Source organism: Elephas maximus, chromosome X (genome assembly GCF_024166365.1).
Source record: "Elephas maximus indicus isolate mEleMax1 chromosome X, mEleMax1 primary haplotype, whole genome shotgun sequence".
Taxonomy (NCBI): Eukaryota; Metazoa; Chordata; class Mammalia; order Proboscidea; family Elephantidae; genus Elephas; species Elephas maximus.
Genome location: NC_064846.1, coordinates 139,596,476 through 139,611,439, shown reverse-complemented (window position 1 = coordinate 139,611,439; position 14,964 = coordinate 139,596,476). Strand labels below are relative to the sequence as shown.

At 48.7% G+C, this 14,964-nt stretch overlaps 1 protein-coding gene across 1 annotated transcript; it reads right to left on the bottom strand.

Annotated features, from left to right (window-relative positions):
- Window positions 1-11,283: 11,283 nt before the first annotated feature.
- LOC126068810 (melanoma-associated antigen B2-like) lies at window positions 11,284-12,324 on the bottom strand. Its single transcript, XM_049871508.1, has one exon. The coding sequence runs from the start codon at window positions 12,322-12,324 to the stop codon at window positions 11,284-11,286; it is 1,041 nt and encodes a 346-aa protein (XP_049727465.1).
- Window positions 12,325-14,964: the final 2,640 nt, after the last annotated feature.

The window sequence follows — 14,964 nt, the reverse complement described above, 5'->3', positions numbered from 1 at the left end:
TCATTTACCTCCGAAACACATTTACAACGCCACAAGAGAAAAATACCAAAGCCCCGAATGCCAAGTGTACCGACCAGGGCTTCATGGTCCCCTGGCTCAGAGCTTGTGGAGGTGCAGTTGGCTGGAATGAGCTGGTGCCACCCTCGGCGGCTGTGCCATCACTGAATCTTTGTGTGCCCCTGGTGAATGTGTCTGTGTGTGTGGGTCTGGCTGTTGCCTGGGTGACCGCAGGCCGACTTGTTGTTGTCCTGGCTGTGGATGGACAGCTTCTTACATCGGCCCTGTCACAACCACCGGTCAGTGTTCCCTAGGACTTTTGTTTCTCTCAGGCACCAGTGTCTGCATGTACTGGGCCTCCAGGCGAGCCTCAGGTTGTAGACTAAAGAGGGCGCTGGGTTTAATCCTAACTGGGGCCGGTGCAGTAATAGGGCTTCTGGCCCCCTGTTGAGGACTCGAGCCCCTCCAAAATAAATGGCTACACAAGTTCATCCAGGGCCCAACTTCACAAACTATCTGAGATATAGTAAAGGCGGCAATCCCGAACTTTACATGGTGTCTTCCCCTTCTAAGATCCTTGGCCATGGTGGTCCTGCTGCTTGTATTCAGGCCTTGTTTGTTTAACCTTTTAGTAAAGCTTGTGTCTTCCAGGCTTCAAAAGTTCCACACCATCTTCCCCGAGCAGGTTCCAGCTAGAGCCCTGTTCTATGCCAGCGCCCCTAGCCAGCAGGAAGAAGCTACAGAAGATGAGACCTTCAGCCCTAAACCCCTTATAAGATTTAAAGGAATCTGTTAGAGGGGGGGATTGAAACCTCTGCAGAGACATTCCCCCACTCCGCCGCAGTTCCCCGCCCCCCTCGCAGCCCGCCAAGCCACAGCTTCTAACTGCAGTTTGCCGGACCAGGCTGCGGCCCTAACAACAGTTTGAATTTGGCGTCAGAATCCTGTGCATGCGCGAACCAAGATTTTGGCGCATGCGCAGGACCTGAAGAGCTGTGTCCTCAGTCTGTCCTTGGACCTGAACATCACTGACATGATTCAACATCCGGACCTCCAAATGTGGACATGGGAGGGCTAAGGGCAGAGAGTTCAGGGCACCAAATCCAACCCGCAGACGCCATTAGAAATAAAAAGCTCCCCAACTCCCTGAGACAGGAAGCACCTGGCCTTATGGTTGCTATACCCCACTTTGCTTCTTGTCTGTGCAGACAAAAATTTCTACTTTCTGTTTCCCTTGCAACTGGTGGTGTGGCGTCCATCCTATTTCGTTCGGCTAATAGGAGTGGACAAGAACACTCGTTCAGTTAAAAGGTCATGAAAGCTCCATAGATACATCCAAAGTCCATGAGGGACCAAATTACTGAGCTGAGGGCTATGGGGCCATGGTATTGGGGTACATTTAGCTCAATTGGCATAACATACTTTATAAAGAAAACGTTCTACATTCTACAACAGTGAGTAGCATCTGGGGTCTTAAAAATTGTGAGTGGCCATCTAAGATCCTCCACTGCTCCCAACTCATCTGGAGCAAGGGAAAATGAAGAAAACCAAAGGCACAAGGGAGAGATTAGTCCAAAGGACTAATCGACCATAAGTACCACAGCCTCTATCAGACTGAATCCAGCACAACTAAATGGAACATGGCTACCACCACTGACTGCTCTGATAGGGATCACAATAGAGGATCCTGGACAGAGATGGATAAAAACGTAGAACAAAATTCTAACTCACAATAAAAAAAAAGGAGCAGACTTAGTATCTGACAGAGACTGCAGAAACCCCGAGAATATGGCCCCTGGACACCCTTACGGCTCAATGCTGAAGTCACTGCTGAGGTTCAGCCAAAAGATTAGGCAGGCCCATAAAACGAAACAAGTCTAAATGGGCACACCAGCCCAGTGGTGAGGATGAGAAGTCAGGAGAGGACAGGAAAGCTGGTAATAGGGAAACCAAGGTCGAGAAGGGGAAAGTGTTAACATATCGTGGGGTTGGCAACCAATGTCACAAAACTATATCTGTATTGTTTAATAAGAAACTTGTTTGCTCTGAAAACCTTCATCTAAAGTACAATTAACAACCACTTTGGAAATCTGTTTGGTGCTTCCTTAAAAAGGCTAGAAAAAGAACTACCATACGAACCAGCAATCCCACTCTTCGGAATATATCCTAAAGAAATAAGAGCCTTTACACGAACAGATATATGCACACCCAAGTTCATTGCAGCACTGTTTACGATAGCAAAAAGATGGAAGCAACCAAGGTGCCCATCAACGGGAGGAATGGATAAATAAATTAGGGTATATTCACACAATGGAATACTATGCATTGATAAAGAGCAGTGAGGAATCTGTGAAAAATTTCATAACATGGAGGAACCTGGAAGGCATTACGCTGAGTGAAATTAGTCAGTTGCAAAAGGACAAAAATTGTGTAAGACCACTATTATAAGAACTTGAGAAATAGTTTAAACTGAGAAGAAAACATTCTTTTGTGGTTGCGAGAGGAGGGAGGGTGGGAATGGGGTATTCACTAATTAGTTGGTAGAGAAGAACTACTTTAAGTGAAGGGAAAGACAACACACAATACGGGGGAGGTCAGCACAACTGGACTAAACCAAAAGCAAAGAAGTTTCCTGAATAAACTGAATGCTTCGAAAGCCAGTGTAGCAGAGGCAGGAGTTTGGGGACCATGATTTCAGGGGACATCTATGTCAATTGGCATAATAAAATCTACTAAGAAAACATTCTGCATCCCGCTTTGAAGAGTGGCATCTGGGGTCTTAAACGCTAGCAAGCAGCCATCTAAGATGCATCAATTGGTCTCAACCCACCTGGATCAAAGGAGAATAAAGAACACCAAGGACACAAGGTAATCACGAGCCCAACAGACAGAAAGGGACACATGAACCAGCGACTACATCATCCTGAGACCAGAAGAACTAGATGGTGCCCAGCTACAACCAATGATTGTCCTGACAGGGAACACAACAGAGAACCCCTGAGGGAGCAGGAGAGCAGTGGGATGCAGACCCCAAATTCTCATAAAAAGACCAGACTTAATGGTCTGACTGAGACTGGAAGGACCCCGGTGGTCATGTCCCCCAGACCTTCTGTTGGCCCAGGACAGGAACCATTCCCGAAGCCAACTCTTCACACATGGATTGGACTGGACAATGGGTTGGAGAGGGATGCTGGTGAGGAGTGAGCTTCTTGGATCAGGTAGACACTTGAGACTATGTTGGCATCTCCTGCCTGAAGGGGAGACGAGAGGGTAGAGGGGGTTAGAAGCTGGCGAAATGAACATGAAAAGAGAGAGTGGAGGGAGAAAGTGGGCTGTCTCATTAGGGGGAGAGTAATTGGGAGTATGTATCAAGGTGTATATAAGTTTTTATGTGAGAGACTGACTTGATTTGTAAACTTTCGCTTAAAGCACAATAAAAATTATATATATATAAAAGTACAATTAAAAAAAAAAAGAACTTAGTTTCCCCATAGAGGAGGACAGATACTAATGAACAAGATAGTAAGCAAAGTGTAAGTGGTGAGGAACTGGGCTCAGGTTAAAGACTCTTTGATTTGGATCATAGTAAAAGGGTAGCAAGACAGACACTTAAAGATAACAAAAGATTTGCATCCTCTTTCTTCACTCAGAAGTTACTGTCTAGTTGAGCTAAGACCCAATTCCTAGGTTTCTTTATATCTGTTCTTAAAGCATAATGGTTCAGAGTACAACTGCCCAAGAAAGATCTGAATTCCATCGCTTACTGTGTCTTAAAGCAAATATCTTAACATTCTCTGAACCTCCATTTCGGCAGCTGTAAAATGAGGTCAATAATAAAATTCGTGCATGAACTAATGTATGCTAAAAGATTAACATGATAGATGATACACAGAAAATAGTCAATTTTAGCTCTCATCATTTTCTTTGTTCCATGAAGATAGTTCCCTGTCAGTTATTGCTTCCTATTCTATACATTATTGGTTAACACAGTCCCTAACACGTAGTATGCTTGTATAATTATATGTTAGATAAGTGAGTATTTGGTAGGAAATAAACAATTTGGCAATGAATGAAAGAAAATAATTAAAGCCGTAGCTGGAAAGGTTATATAGTTAAGTAAAGATTTATGTCATATAACAAACCATGCCAAAATTTAGTGGCTCCAAACAACAGCCATTAACTTGTTCATGAGTCTGTTGTTTCAGTTGGGATGGCACATCTCTGCACCATGTAGTGTTGTCTGGGTTCACTCCTGAGTTTGTGGCCAGATGATGACCCGTGGCCTCACCCACATGTCTCTTGTTGGCAAAGGAGGTATCTAGGCCATTTAGCTCTCACCATCCAGGAGGCTAACCTGCATTTTTTCACACGGTGGTGGTCACAAGGTATCCCTTTTCAAGTCTCAACTTGTGTCACATTTGTTATTATCCCATTGAACAAAGCAAGCACTATGGCCAAGCCCAGGGTCAGTATTGGAAGGGACTTCCCATGGCTTGGACAACAGGGAGGGTAATCAGTGTGGCCATTTATGCACAGGTGAAAAAAATGCACCAGATAGATCTCATGATATTTTAGCATATTTACTGAAAAGGGAAAGTTGCTGATGAAGAAAGCAAGATAAACTTCTGAAAGGCAAGACGAGTTCATAAGACCAAGAATTTTCAGGAGCCAGAAGGGTTCCTGGACATCTCTTCCTCTGAAACTCAAAGGAGAGGTGAAGTGATGGGTATAAGAGAGGGATGTGGCTGCTAAAAGAAACTAAGGCAGTTCACAACCTTACCAGTTACTGTTGAGTTGATTCTAACTCATGGTTTCCCCATGTGTGCCAGAGAACAACTGTGCTCCATAGCGTTTCCAATGGCTGATTTTTCAGAAGTGGTGGAGAGGGTGCATGGCCTTGCAGCAGAGAGATTCCTCCTTGGCTTTAACGAAGGCTGCCTTTGCAGGATTCTTTGATGGCACTGCTCTAGGACCCCACAAGGCTCCTCTTTTCCTGGTGAGGACCCTGTAGAGGAAATTAGAGGGAGGATTAGGTTGCAGATTGCTAGCCCTGCTTGGGGCTTACTGGGGTGACAGCAGGGGCTGGCACTAGGGACTCTCTGTACTGGGTTAGTTGGGGCTTCTTCTCAGTGCACCTTCAGGGCCATCATATCAACTGCAGGTAGGGCCACAGCCACTCCCCTCTGCTACTCTGAACTTGACACCTCAAATCCTTCTGGGATCCAGAAGGAGGAACTGAAGGAGTAGCTCAGCCACCACTCCCGGCAGGGTGTCTCAGTGTTGACAGCACAATGGGGCCCGTTTTGTCTGGGTTTCCTTGGAGGCCTCAGTCTTCCACAAGGGTCCTCATCTTGGGTGCCCACTTTGACCAGATCTCTCACCTCCCTGAGATGCCCTGGAAGAAGTAACTGCAACTCACTAAGTCAGCATGCCGGGTCCCCAGGTTTGAGAGTAGGGGTGGGGCTTTATGGTTCCCCCTTACTTCTGGGAGGAGTCACCTCGTCATAACTCGGTGTCCTTACCTTGATTCCTCTTAGGGAACAAGTCTCCTGCCTCTGCTGAGTAGGCCTCCCCATTAGCCCAAGGACTTCATGGCATTGAGATGACCCACCCTCAGGAGAAAATGAGGGGGCACCTCAGTGTGATATCTCTGACCTTGGCTTTACAGGTCCAATAGTAGAGGGGGGACGTTGTACAGCCTCCTCTCTTCTTGTTTGCTGCGGGGTTAATTCCATCTTTCCTCTTGAAGAATTTTTACCTTGACTTCCACCAGGTCCTGGGATTTCTCTCTCTGCTGAATTGGGGCTTAATCTTAGTCCCTCATTTCCCTGAGACCCTCCAGGCGGGAGTCAAGGGTCACCTGAGCTTGTCAGATTTCTCCTGGGCTCCGGAGGGTCATGGCATTAGCAGGGCTCAGTGTAGCCCTCCCTATCTTGGGTCGAGTGGTCCCTAGTACCTCAACATGTCTTCCCCTTGACTTTGCACCATTCTTGGGACCCCTACCCTCTGCTGACCTGAGGCCATACCTCTCAGACCAAAGACCACACCTTCCTGAGACCTCAGAGTTGGAAGTCAGAGTGACCCATATCCTTTGCAGGCTGTTTCGGGAATCCTAGGGCTGGCCAGCATGGCAGGGAGTCAGCTGACCCCGAGTTCTGAATTGGTGACCCCTTCAATCCTCACTCAGGCTTCTGACCTTGCTTCCGGGAAGGGATTCCTCCCTCTACTAACTTAAGTCCGCCCGGAGACAGCGATAGGGTTGATGGCTCAAACTAAGGCCCTCACCTCCACAGAGGGTAGTCGGGGTGCTGCACATCTAGCTACCCCTCCGTGGGGGCTCCCAGAGATGACAGCAAGCTTCGCCTGTGGAAAGCCCCTCTTTTAAAGGGAACCCTCCTCTTTAGCACTAAGGGTCCTCCCCTCACTTGCAGTTACGGTCTCAGTCTCCCCCCTCTTCAGAACTCAGGTGCTTTCTTGGACCAACGTCCTCTCATCCTGAGACTTTACAGGCCGAAGTCAGCCTGGTGGTCTTGAGGCTGGCGGTAGGGGCGGGACTTTGTGGGATCTCTTCTGTTCTGGGTTAGGTGTCCCCTTAGTCCACATTAAGGGTACTCACCTGGACTCCTGACCAGTCCTGAGACTCCACCATCCTCCGATGATGAAAGTCTCAACCCCGTCAGACCAGAGGCCTCGCCTTCCTGGCACTTTCTAGATGGAAGTCAGTGCCCACCCGTCGCATCTGGCCAAGGCTATAGGGGGGCCTCCGAGGACCAAGGCCATAGGGGGGAGTTTCTGAGGGCCAATAGCAGAGGCAGCGCTCTTAGGACCCTGCTTTTCTGGGGTTAATTGGTCACTACAGTCCACATTCAGGGTCCTCACCTTGACTCCTGATTAGTCCTGAGACTCCCCCCTCCTCTGCTGAGGAGATCTCACAGCACCCCAAACCAGAAGCTACACCTTCCCAGTACTTCCTAGATGGAAGCTAGGACATGTCACATCTGTACAAGGCTGTAGGGACGGCCTCCAAGATTTAAGACATTTGTGGTAGGGGCCAGGGACCCTGAGGGCCGACAACAAGGGCAGGACTCTTGGGACTCCAGTTTTCTGGAGTGAGTGGTCCCTTTAGTGCTCACGCAGGGTTCTCACCTTGATACCTATCACAGCCTGGGAGACCCGCTTATGAAGACCTGACTCAAAGGCTTGGAAAAGGATTCTCTCCATGACGAGACCCTAGAGGGACAGGTCATGATGTGCTGCACCGTACACTTGCCTGGGACCTCACAGGATTGCAGGCTGTTTCACTGCTCCTGGGAGATCTTTTTAGGCGGTAGGTCACCCCATAAACACTCAGGGTCCACATCTAACTCCAGTTAGGGACAAGACTCCTCCCTCTGCAGAACTGTGGGTGCCCCTTTAGACCACACCCTTCTACCCTGAGACCATTTAGGAAGAAATGATGGGCACCTCTTTGAGAGAACTCTCTCAGAGGCTTCCCAGGATTAAGAACAGAGGCAGTGCTCTCTTCTGCTCCTTCTGTTGATGGGGTTCCCACTCATAACACTCAGGATCCTCACCTTGCCTCCTTTGACGGCCTGAGTCTCTTCCCTCTCTGGACCTGGGGTATGCCCACAAGACCTGATACCCTCCAGGCAGAATTGAGGAGACTCCTCATCCTGACAACTCTGTCCTGGGCCTCCCTGGGCTGACAGAGGGGGCATTTTGTGTGAACTCCTCCATCTGGGTTGGGTGGTTCCCTCCTTCCTCATTCAGTCTTCATCTTAAACCTGACCAGTCCTGAAAATCCACTCCCTGCTGAATCCCAGGCTGCTCCCCTCATATCAAGGTCTTCACTGACCTGGGACCTCGGATTTGGACGTCAGGATGAGTCATATCTAGCCAGGAATGTTCAAGATCTCTCAGGGCCAACTGCAACGCCAGGACAATAGGGGACGTCACTCTTCTCGAGGAGCCGCCCATCATCTTCATCTTCATTTAGGGTCATCACGTACATATCTATCAGAGGCTGAGTGTCCTTGCTTTGCCGACTTGGTGGATGTCCTTAGGCCACCATCTCAGGTCCCTGAGAAACCTGGAAAATAAGTGAGGGCACTACCTGGGGCTCTCTAGGAGGTCTGAGTGCAAGCCCTGCAGTTCTTTGCGTAATCCCTAAATTCTGGTGTGTTTTTCCTCTGTTTTCATTCACTGGGGTCCTCTTCTTGGCTCCGCTTTGATTAAAGGCTTCCTGAGAAATGCAACATCCTTGCAAACTCAAGGAAATTTGCTATTGGAAATCTTGCAGAGATTGGTTCCCTGCCCAAGGGTGAGGAGAGCCATGATGTGGGGAAGCTGCAGCCAAAGACAAGAAGCCCAACGCAGGCAGTGGGCTGTCAGAAAACCAGGCTGATCTCATGCTTTCCTTCGGCGACACACACAGGCTCTTGTAATGTTTGTTCTGATAGATCTAGTTTCTACATGCAGGGCCTCTCCAGGATGATTTTATGAGCCCCAAATCTCTTCAGGTTATCTGGCCTTGTATATATAAGTGTTTGTATTGTCACTGAGTATTATCTTTTCCTTTCCCTTACTCGTATGTCTCACTTATTCTAGTATTCACATAGCTCTGTCTATACAGTCCAACTCAATGCTCTGGGCACAGGGTTATTCATTTTCTTACCTGAGAAACATTTTGCAGTGGAGAGAAGAACAGTAAATTAAGAGACAAATGGTAAGCCTCTGGCTGGGAGGAATGGTCAAACAGTGTGGGCTCCGGACGGATTCAGACCAGGGGTCTAATCTAGCTTGCTCATGTACTAGACTTGCAAACTCAAATACATTACCAAATACTCTGAGCTCCAGGTTCTTCTTCTGTGAAGTGGGATTGATAAGCCCTGTCTTCTAGGGCAGGGGCACTGTGTGCAAGGCATGAGAACCACCTGGCGACGTGACTGTGCACATCAGGTCTTTAAAGAATGGCACTTGTTACTACGATTATTTTGACACCACACAATACCACCTGCCCATCTGAGAATTTTTTTTTGTTTTCTCCAGGTTTTGTAAGAATATGCAACGCTCTAGGACAAAGAAAACCAAATGAGAATACTACTTAGAAAGAAAAACTAAGTAATATTTTACAATAACTTCCTAATGTCGAGTCAATTCCAACTAAATGCAACCCCATGTAGAACTGCCCTATAGGGTTTCCTTGGCTATAAATTTTCAAAAAGATTGCCAGGTCTTTCTTCTGCGGTGCCACTGGATGGGTCTTCACTGCCAACATCCATGTTAGTAGTCCAGGTCAAAGCATTTTATCAGTTATTAGAGAGTATCATAGTTATCTAGTGCTGTTATAACAGACATACAACAAGTTGAAGGCTTCAGCAAATAGAAATTTATTTTCTTACAGTTTAGGAGCCTAGAAATCTGAATTCAGGTGCGGGAAAGCTTTGTTTGCTGTGGGGGAAGGTCCTTGTCTTTCTTAAGCTCTGTTTCTTCTTTCCTTGGAGATCTCATGGGGCCTGGCAACTATCATTTCCCACTTGCAATTACTTGCTTGCCAAATCACCTCCTTTATATCTCAAACTATACTGGACTTAAGACACCACCCGGAAAAAAACAAAACACTGCTGTCCTGAAGATTCTGACTCACAGGGACGCAACAGGACACAGCAGAATTGCCCCATAGGGTTTCCGAGGCTGTAAATCTTTATAGAAGCTGACTGCCACATCTTTCTCCTTTGGAGAAAGTGTTGGTTGACTAAAGACACACCTTACAATCCTCTTTAACATAACAACATATTCCCAAATGGCATTATAACAATGGTTATTGGGTCATTATTTACATCACCTGTTTTGGGGGCACATGGTGGTTAAATTCAATCCATAGTAGGGAGTAAATTTTTTAACGTGCATGTGGGTAGACTGTTCCCGTTTAATGAACACAAAGCTCTTAGAAGTGCTGTCAAGGACAAACAATTTCCCCTCCCAACTGTCCTTCCATCTATGTCACTCCAATTTTCATCACCATGGCCAAAAGTCCAGTCTTCACTTGGTATTTGCCAAATGACACTCTTGACAACCTCATTCTACCGTCCTTTCAATGACATGGCCTCTGGCTCCCCCAGCCAAAGGCAAAAAGCTACTAACACTGGCTTCCTTACATGGAGTATCTCCCTATTTCTCAGAAACATTGGAAATGATGTACATGACACACACAGTCAGCACTTGTGTTCAAGAGCACTGGGACAAGAACACAAGACACCTTCCGGAGTGCCCCAGGGGGCATTTCTCTCTGGTTTACCCCCAGTTCCAGAGGCAGTGTGAAGAGCTGGTTGCCATTCCAGGCGCAGCCATTCCACACTGAGACACATGATGGGAATGTCTGACTCTGCACACCCCTCCCTCAGCCTCATCTGGACTCGCCCCCACTCCCAGCCTCACCCCTACCTGCTCTTCTCACCCCCTACCCTTCCCTAGTCTATGCTTTCTAACTTAAAATTTCCCCCACTCCCACTGAGAGATCAAAGTTTCCCAATATCCCCAAATGCCCTCCCTCAGGGCATTTACACTAGAGGGAACCTTGAAGTACTCACTCCTTTTCTACTAGTCCTGAGGTCCTTGGAGAGTATCTCAACTTCCTCCTTATTCATAGCTGCTGTTAAGACTCTAAAATCTATACACGGGCTTCGACACCTTTGCTTAAAGGGCCCCAGTACTAGCATGGAGCCTTCCAAAGGGCAGATGCTCAGTTACTGCTTGGGGAAAATAAGAGGCAGGGAACTGGAGCTCAAATCATCACAATTTATTTTCTCCCACATCCTTAAATAAGCCAAACAAATCCAGGCACATGAATATTCTACTTTTACCAAATGGGGAAACAAAGAACTGACCAAATTTTGTGGTTTTCCACCTCTACCTTTTGATCCCAACTAACTCTTGTGGATATCTTTAATATTTCCAAGAACATCCTTATTCCGATACCACGTTAACTAGTTCTGGATTCATAAGAAATGATTCAAGATTTTCAATTTGTTTTACATAATACAAAACTATTACCCCTAAATCTGAAAAACAACAATAAACGCATGAGGGTGAATTTAGATTCTAAATCTTAACGATCCTTCAGTTAAAAAGAACATTTGAAAAATATAAAAAACGAGCTAAATCTACAAGTCACTCAAGTGTAACGGGAATACAAGATGACATACATGTGCTCCCTCCAGCCCCATGTTGCCTCCACTACTTAGAAAGTTAACCAGCCATTTTCAACAACAAAGTGAAGAATCTGCATCAGACGTCACCAGGGATGGGAGAACCAGCTGGACTCGCCCTGACACTAGCCCTGGCCCTGGCATGAGGACAAGCCCCGGCCCATTCTCTGCCTGTGGCTCTCTCTTCCTCATCTCTACAAGTTTCTTTATACAAGGCTTGGAAGACACCGGAGTTGATATCCTTGACCTTGGCCAAAAACTCCAGGACTTTTGTCTTGCTGCCTTCAGCTTGGGCTCTGGGACCCCACAGGAATTCGTAGCGTGGAGGATCACTGTTGGGCACCTGCCGGTACTCCAGGTACTTTGCCTGCACCAAATCTTTGGTGATGAGCTTCCGGGGCTCCCCAAAGATGAAGTGCGTCTTCCCATCGTACATCCCAAACACATTCAAGAATTCCCACATCTCCTCCTCGGTGGCCCGGTTGCCATTCATGGAGATCATGGCCAGGAGAGGCATCAGAAGCCCGGTCTTGGGAAACCCCTTGCCACCACTCAGATTCTCTTCCTCGGTGATCTCCAATTTGCTGACAAGGGTATAGGATTGACCTTTGGAATCGATTTCCTTCACGTCAAGGCCAAAGAACACCTCTATGCGCTCAGAGGCTCCCCTCAGGATCTCAGGGAAGTGCTCCTTGTACCTTTTGTTGATGATCTTGATCATTTTTCCCTTGGTAATGCACTCTTGCATTTCATACTTGGACAGCAGGAACTGCAACAACATGGTCACCCTCCTGGTTAGAGGGTCACTATGTGACCTTTCACTGGGGGCTCGGGCAGAAGAGGAACTTGGACCTCCCTCACCTTGGCCATTGGCCCCTCTAGGAGCTCTTCTGCCCGAAGCACCTGCAGCAGTGGTGGTGGATGGGGCTCCCTGAGACCCCTGGGGAGTGCAAGCAGCAGGGGAGCTCTGGGGAGGCCCCCCAAAAGGAGGAGAGGAAGAGGAGGGGCACCCTTCCTCTTCTGCTGCAGTGGCCTGAGCACCCTGGACACTGTGGGTGTCACCATGGGCCTGGTGACGTTTCTCACGGGCACGAAGCTTACTCTTATGACCACGAGGCATGATGACTCTGCTCAAGGATAGCAGGCAGGAGTGCAGAAAGAGGGGAGGTGATGCGAACCCACAAGAGGAGGGAGGCTGAGAGAATGTGTGCCCCTGTAGTGGGGAGATGCCTCCTTGGCTTTCACAACTGACGCCTCTGCAGGATTCTTGAGGACACTGCTCTAGAACCTCACAAGGCTTCTGTTGTCCTGGTCAGGACCCTGTAGAGGAAATTAGAGGAAGGATTAAGTTGTAGATTGTCAGCCCTGCTTGGGGCTTACTGTGGTGACAGCAGGAGCTGACACTAGGGACTCTCTGTACTGGGTTATTGGGGATTCTTCTAATTTCACTCCTCGGGCCATGATATCAACTGCTGGCAGAGCTATAGCACCTCCCCTCTACTACTCTGACTCTGAAATCTCAACTCCCTCTGGGCCCCACAAGCAGAAACGTAAGGAGCAGCTCAGCCACCACTCCTGGCAGGGTATCTCAGTGATGAAAGCGCATCAGGGCCTATTCTGTCTGGGGTTCCCTGGAGGCCTCAGACCTCCACCAGCGTCTTCACCATGGCTGTCCCCTTGTACCACGTCCCACACCTTCCCGAAATGCCCTGGGAGGTAGTGAGTGCAACTCACTAAGTTACCATCCACAGGTCCTCCAGGTCCGAACGCAGTGTTGGGGCCTTATGTTTCCCCATTTCTTCTGGGAGGAGTCACCTCGTCAGAACTCAGTATCCTCACCTTGATTCCTAATAGAGACCATGTCTCCTGCCTCTGCAGAATACCCCATTGGTACCTGTTACCGTAGAGTCGATTCCGACTCATAGCAACTCTATCGGACAGAGTAGAACTGCTCCATGGAGTTTCCAAGAAGCGCCTGGTGCATTTGAACTGCTGATCTTTCCGTTAGCAGCCATAGTACTTAACCATTACGCTACCAGGGTTTCCTCTCCTGAATAAGTCTCTCCGTTAGTCCAAGAACTTCATGTCTCTGAGACCATCTGTCCCTAGGAACAAACCAGAGGCACCTCAGCCTGACACCTCTGACCGTGGCTCCCTTGGGCCAATAGCAGTAGGAGGCTTTTCTGAATCCTCATCTCTTCTTGGGTGAGGGAAGAAGAGAAGTTAATTTCCTATTGCCTTCTAAGGAATTTTTACTTTGACTCTCACCAGTATTTAGGATCCCTCTATCTCCTGAATTGGGGCTTAAACAAAGGTGCTTCTCTCCCTCAGACACTCCAGGCAGGATTCCAGAGTCCCTGGAACTTGCCATATTTGTCCTGGGCTTCCAGGGCTAATAGCATTAGCAGAGCCCACTGCAATCCTCCCCATTTTGGGTTGAGTGGTCCTAGTATCTCAACCTTATCTTGCCTTCACTCTGCACCATTCCTGGGCCTCCACCCTCTACTGTCATGAGGCCACATCCCTCAAAGATCACATCTTCCTGAGACTCAGAATTGAAAGTCATAGTGAGCCACTTCTTCTGCACACTTTTTTCGCAATCCTAGGACTGGCCAGGGCGGCAGGGGTTACGGGACCACAGAGTTCTCAATTGGTGACCCCTTCATTCCTCACTCAGGCTTCTAAACTTATTCCTGTGTAGGAATTCCTCCGTCTACTAACTTGAGTCCGCCCAAAAGCAGCGGCAGGATTGATGGCTCAGACTAATGCCCTCACCTCCACAGAGGGAAGTCGGGGTGCTGCACATCTGGCTACCCCTGCCCGGGGGCTCCCAGAGCTGACAGCAAGATTGGGCTGTGGGTGGCCCCTCTTTTAAGGGGAACCCTCTTCATTAGCACTAAGGGTCTTCGCCTCATCTGCATTTAGGGTCTAGGTCTCCTCCCTCTTCGGAACTCGGGTGCTTTCATGGACCAAAGCCCGCCCATCCGTAGACTTTACAGGTAGAAGTCAAGCCTGCTGGCCTTGAGAGTGGCGGTAGGGGCGGGACATTGTGGGACCTCCTCTGTTCTGCATTAGGTATCTCCTTAGTCCACATTCAGGGTCCTCACCTGGACTCCTGACCAGTCCCAAGACTCCATCCTCCTCCTATGACGAAAGTCTCAGCCGGGTCAGACCAGAGGGCTCGCCTTCCTGGCACTTCCTAGATGGAAGTCGGCACATGCCCGCCCCTCACTTCCGCCCAAGGGTTTGGGGTGTGGGCTCCGAGGGCCAAGGTCGTTCGTGGGGGGGTCTCTGAGGGCCAACAGTAAGGGCAGCGATCTTAGTACCCCACTTTTCTGGGGTTAACTGGTCACCACAGTCCACATTCAGGGTCCTCACCTGGACTCCTAAACAGTCCCGAGACTCCACCGTCCTCCGACCATGAAAGTCTCAACCCGGTCAGACCAGAGGCCTCGCCTTCCAGGCACTTCCTAGATGGAAGTCAGCGCATGCCCGGCCGTCACTTCCGGCCAAGGCTATGGGGGGGCCTCCGAGGGCCAACAGTAGGGCGGCGCTCTTAGGACCCTGCTTTTCTGGGGTTAATTGGTCACCATAGTCCACATTCAGGGTGTCACCTTGAGTTCTGATCAGTCCTCAGACTCCCCCCTCCTCTGCTGAGGAGAGCTCCCAGCCACCCAAACCAGAAGCTGCACATTCCCAGCACTTCCTAGATGGAAGCCAGGACACGTCACATCCGTACGGGGTTGTACCGAGAGCTTCC

What these genes read in the sequence shown, in the direction of transcription:
- LOC126068810 (XM_049871508.1), bottom strand. Translation starts at nt 12,324, where the DNA reads ATGCCTCGTGGTCATAAGAGTAAGCTTCGTGCCCGTGAGAAACGTCAC.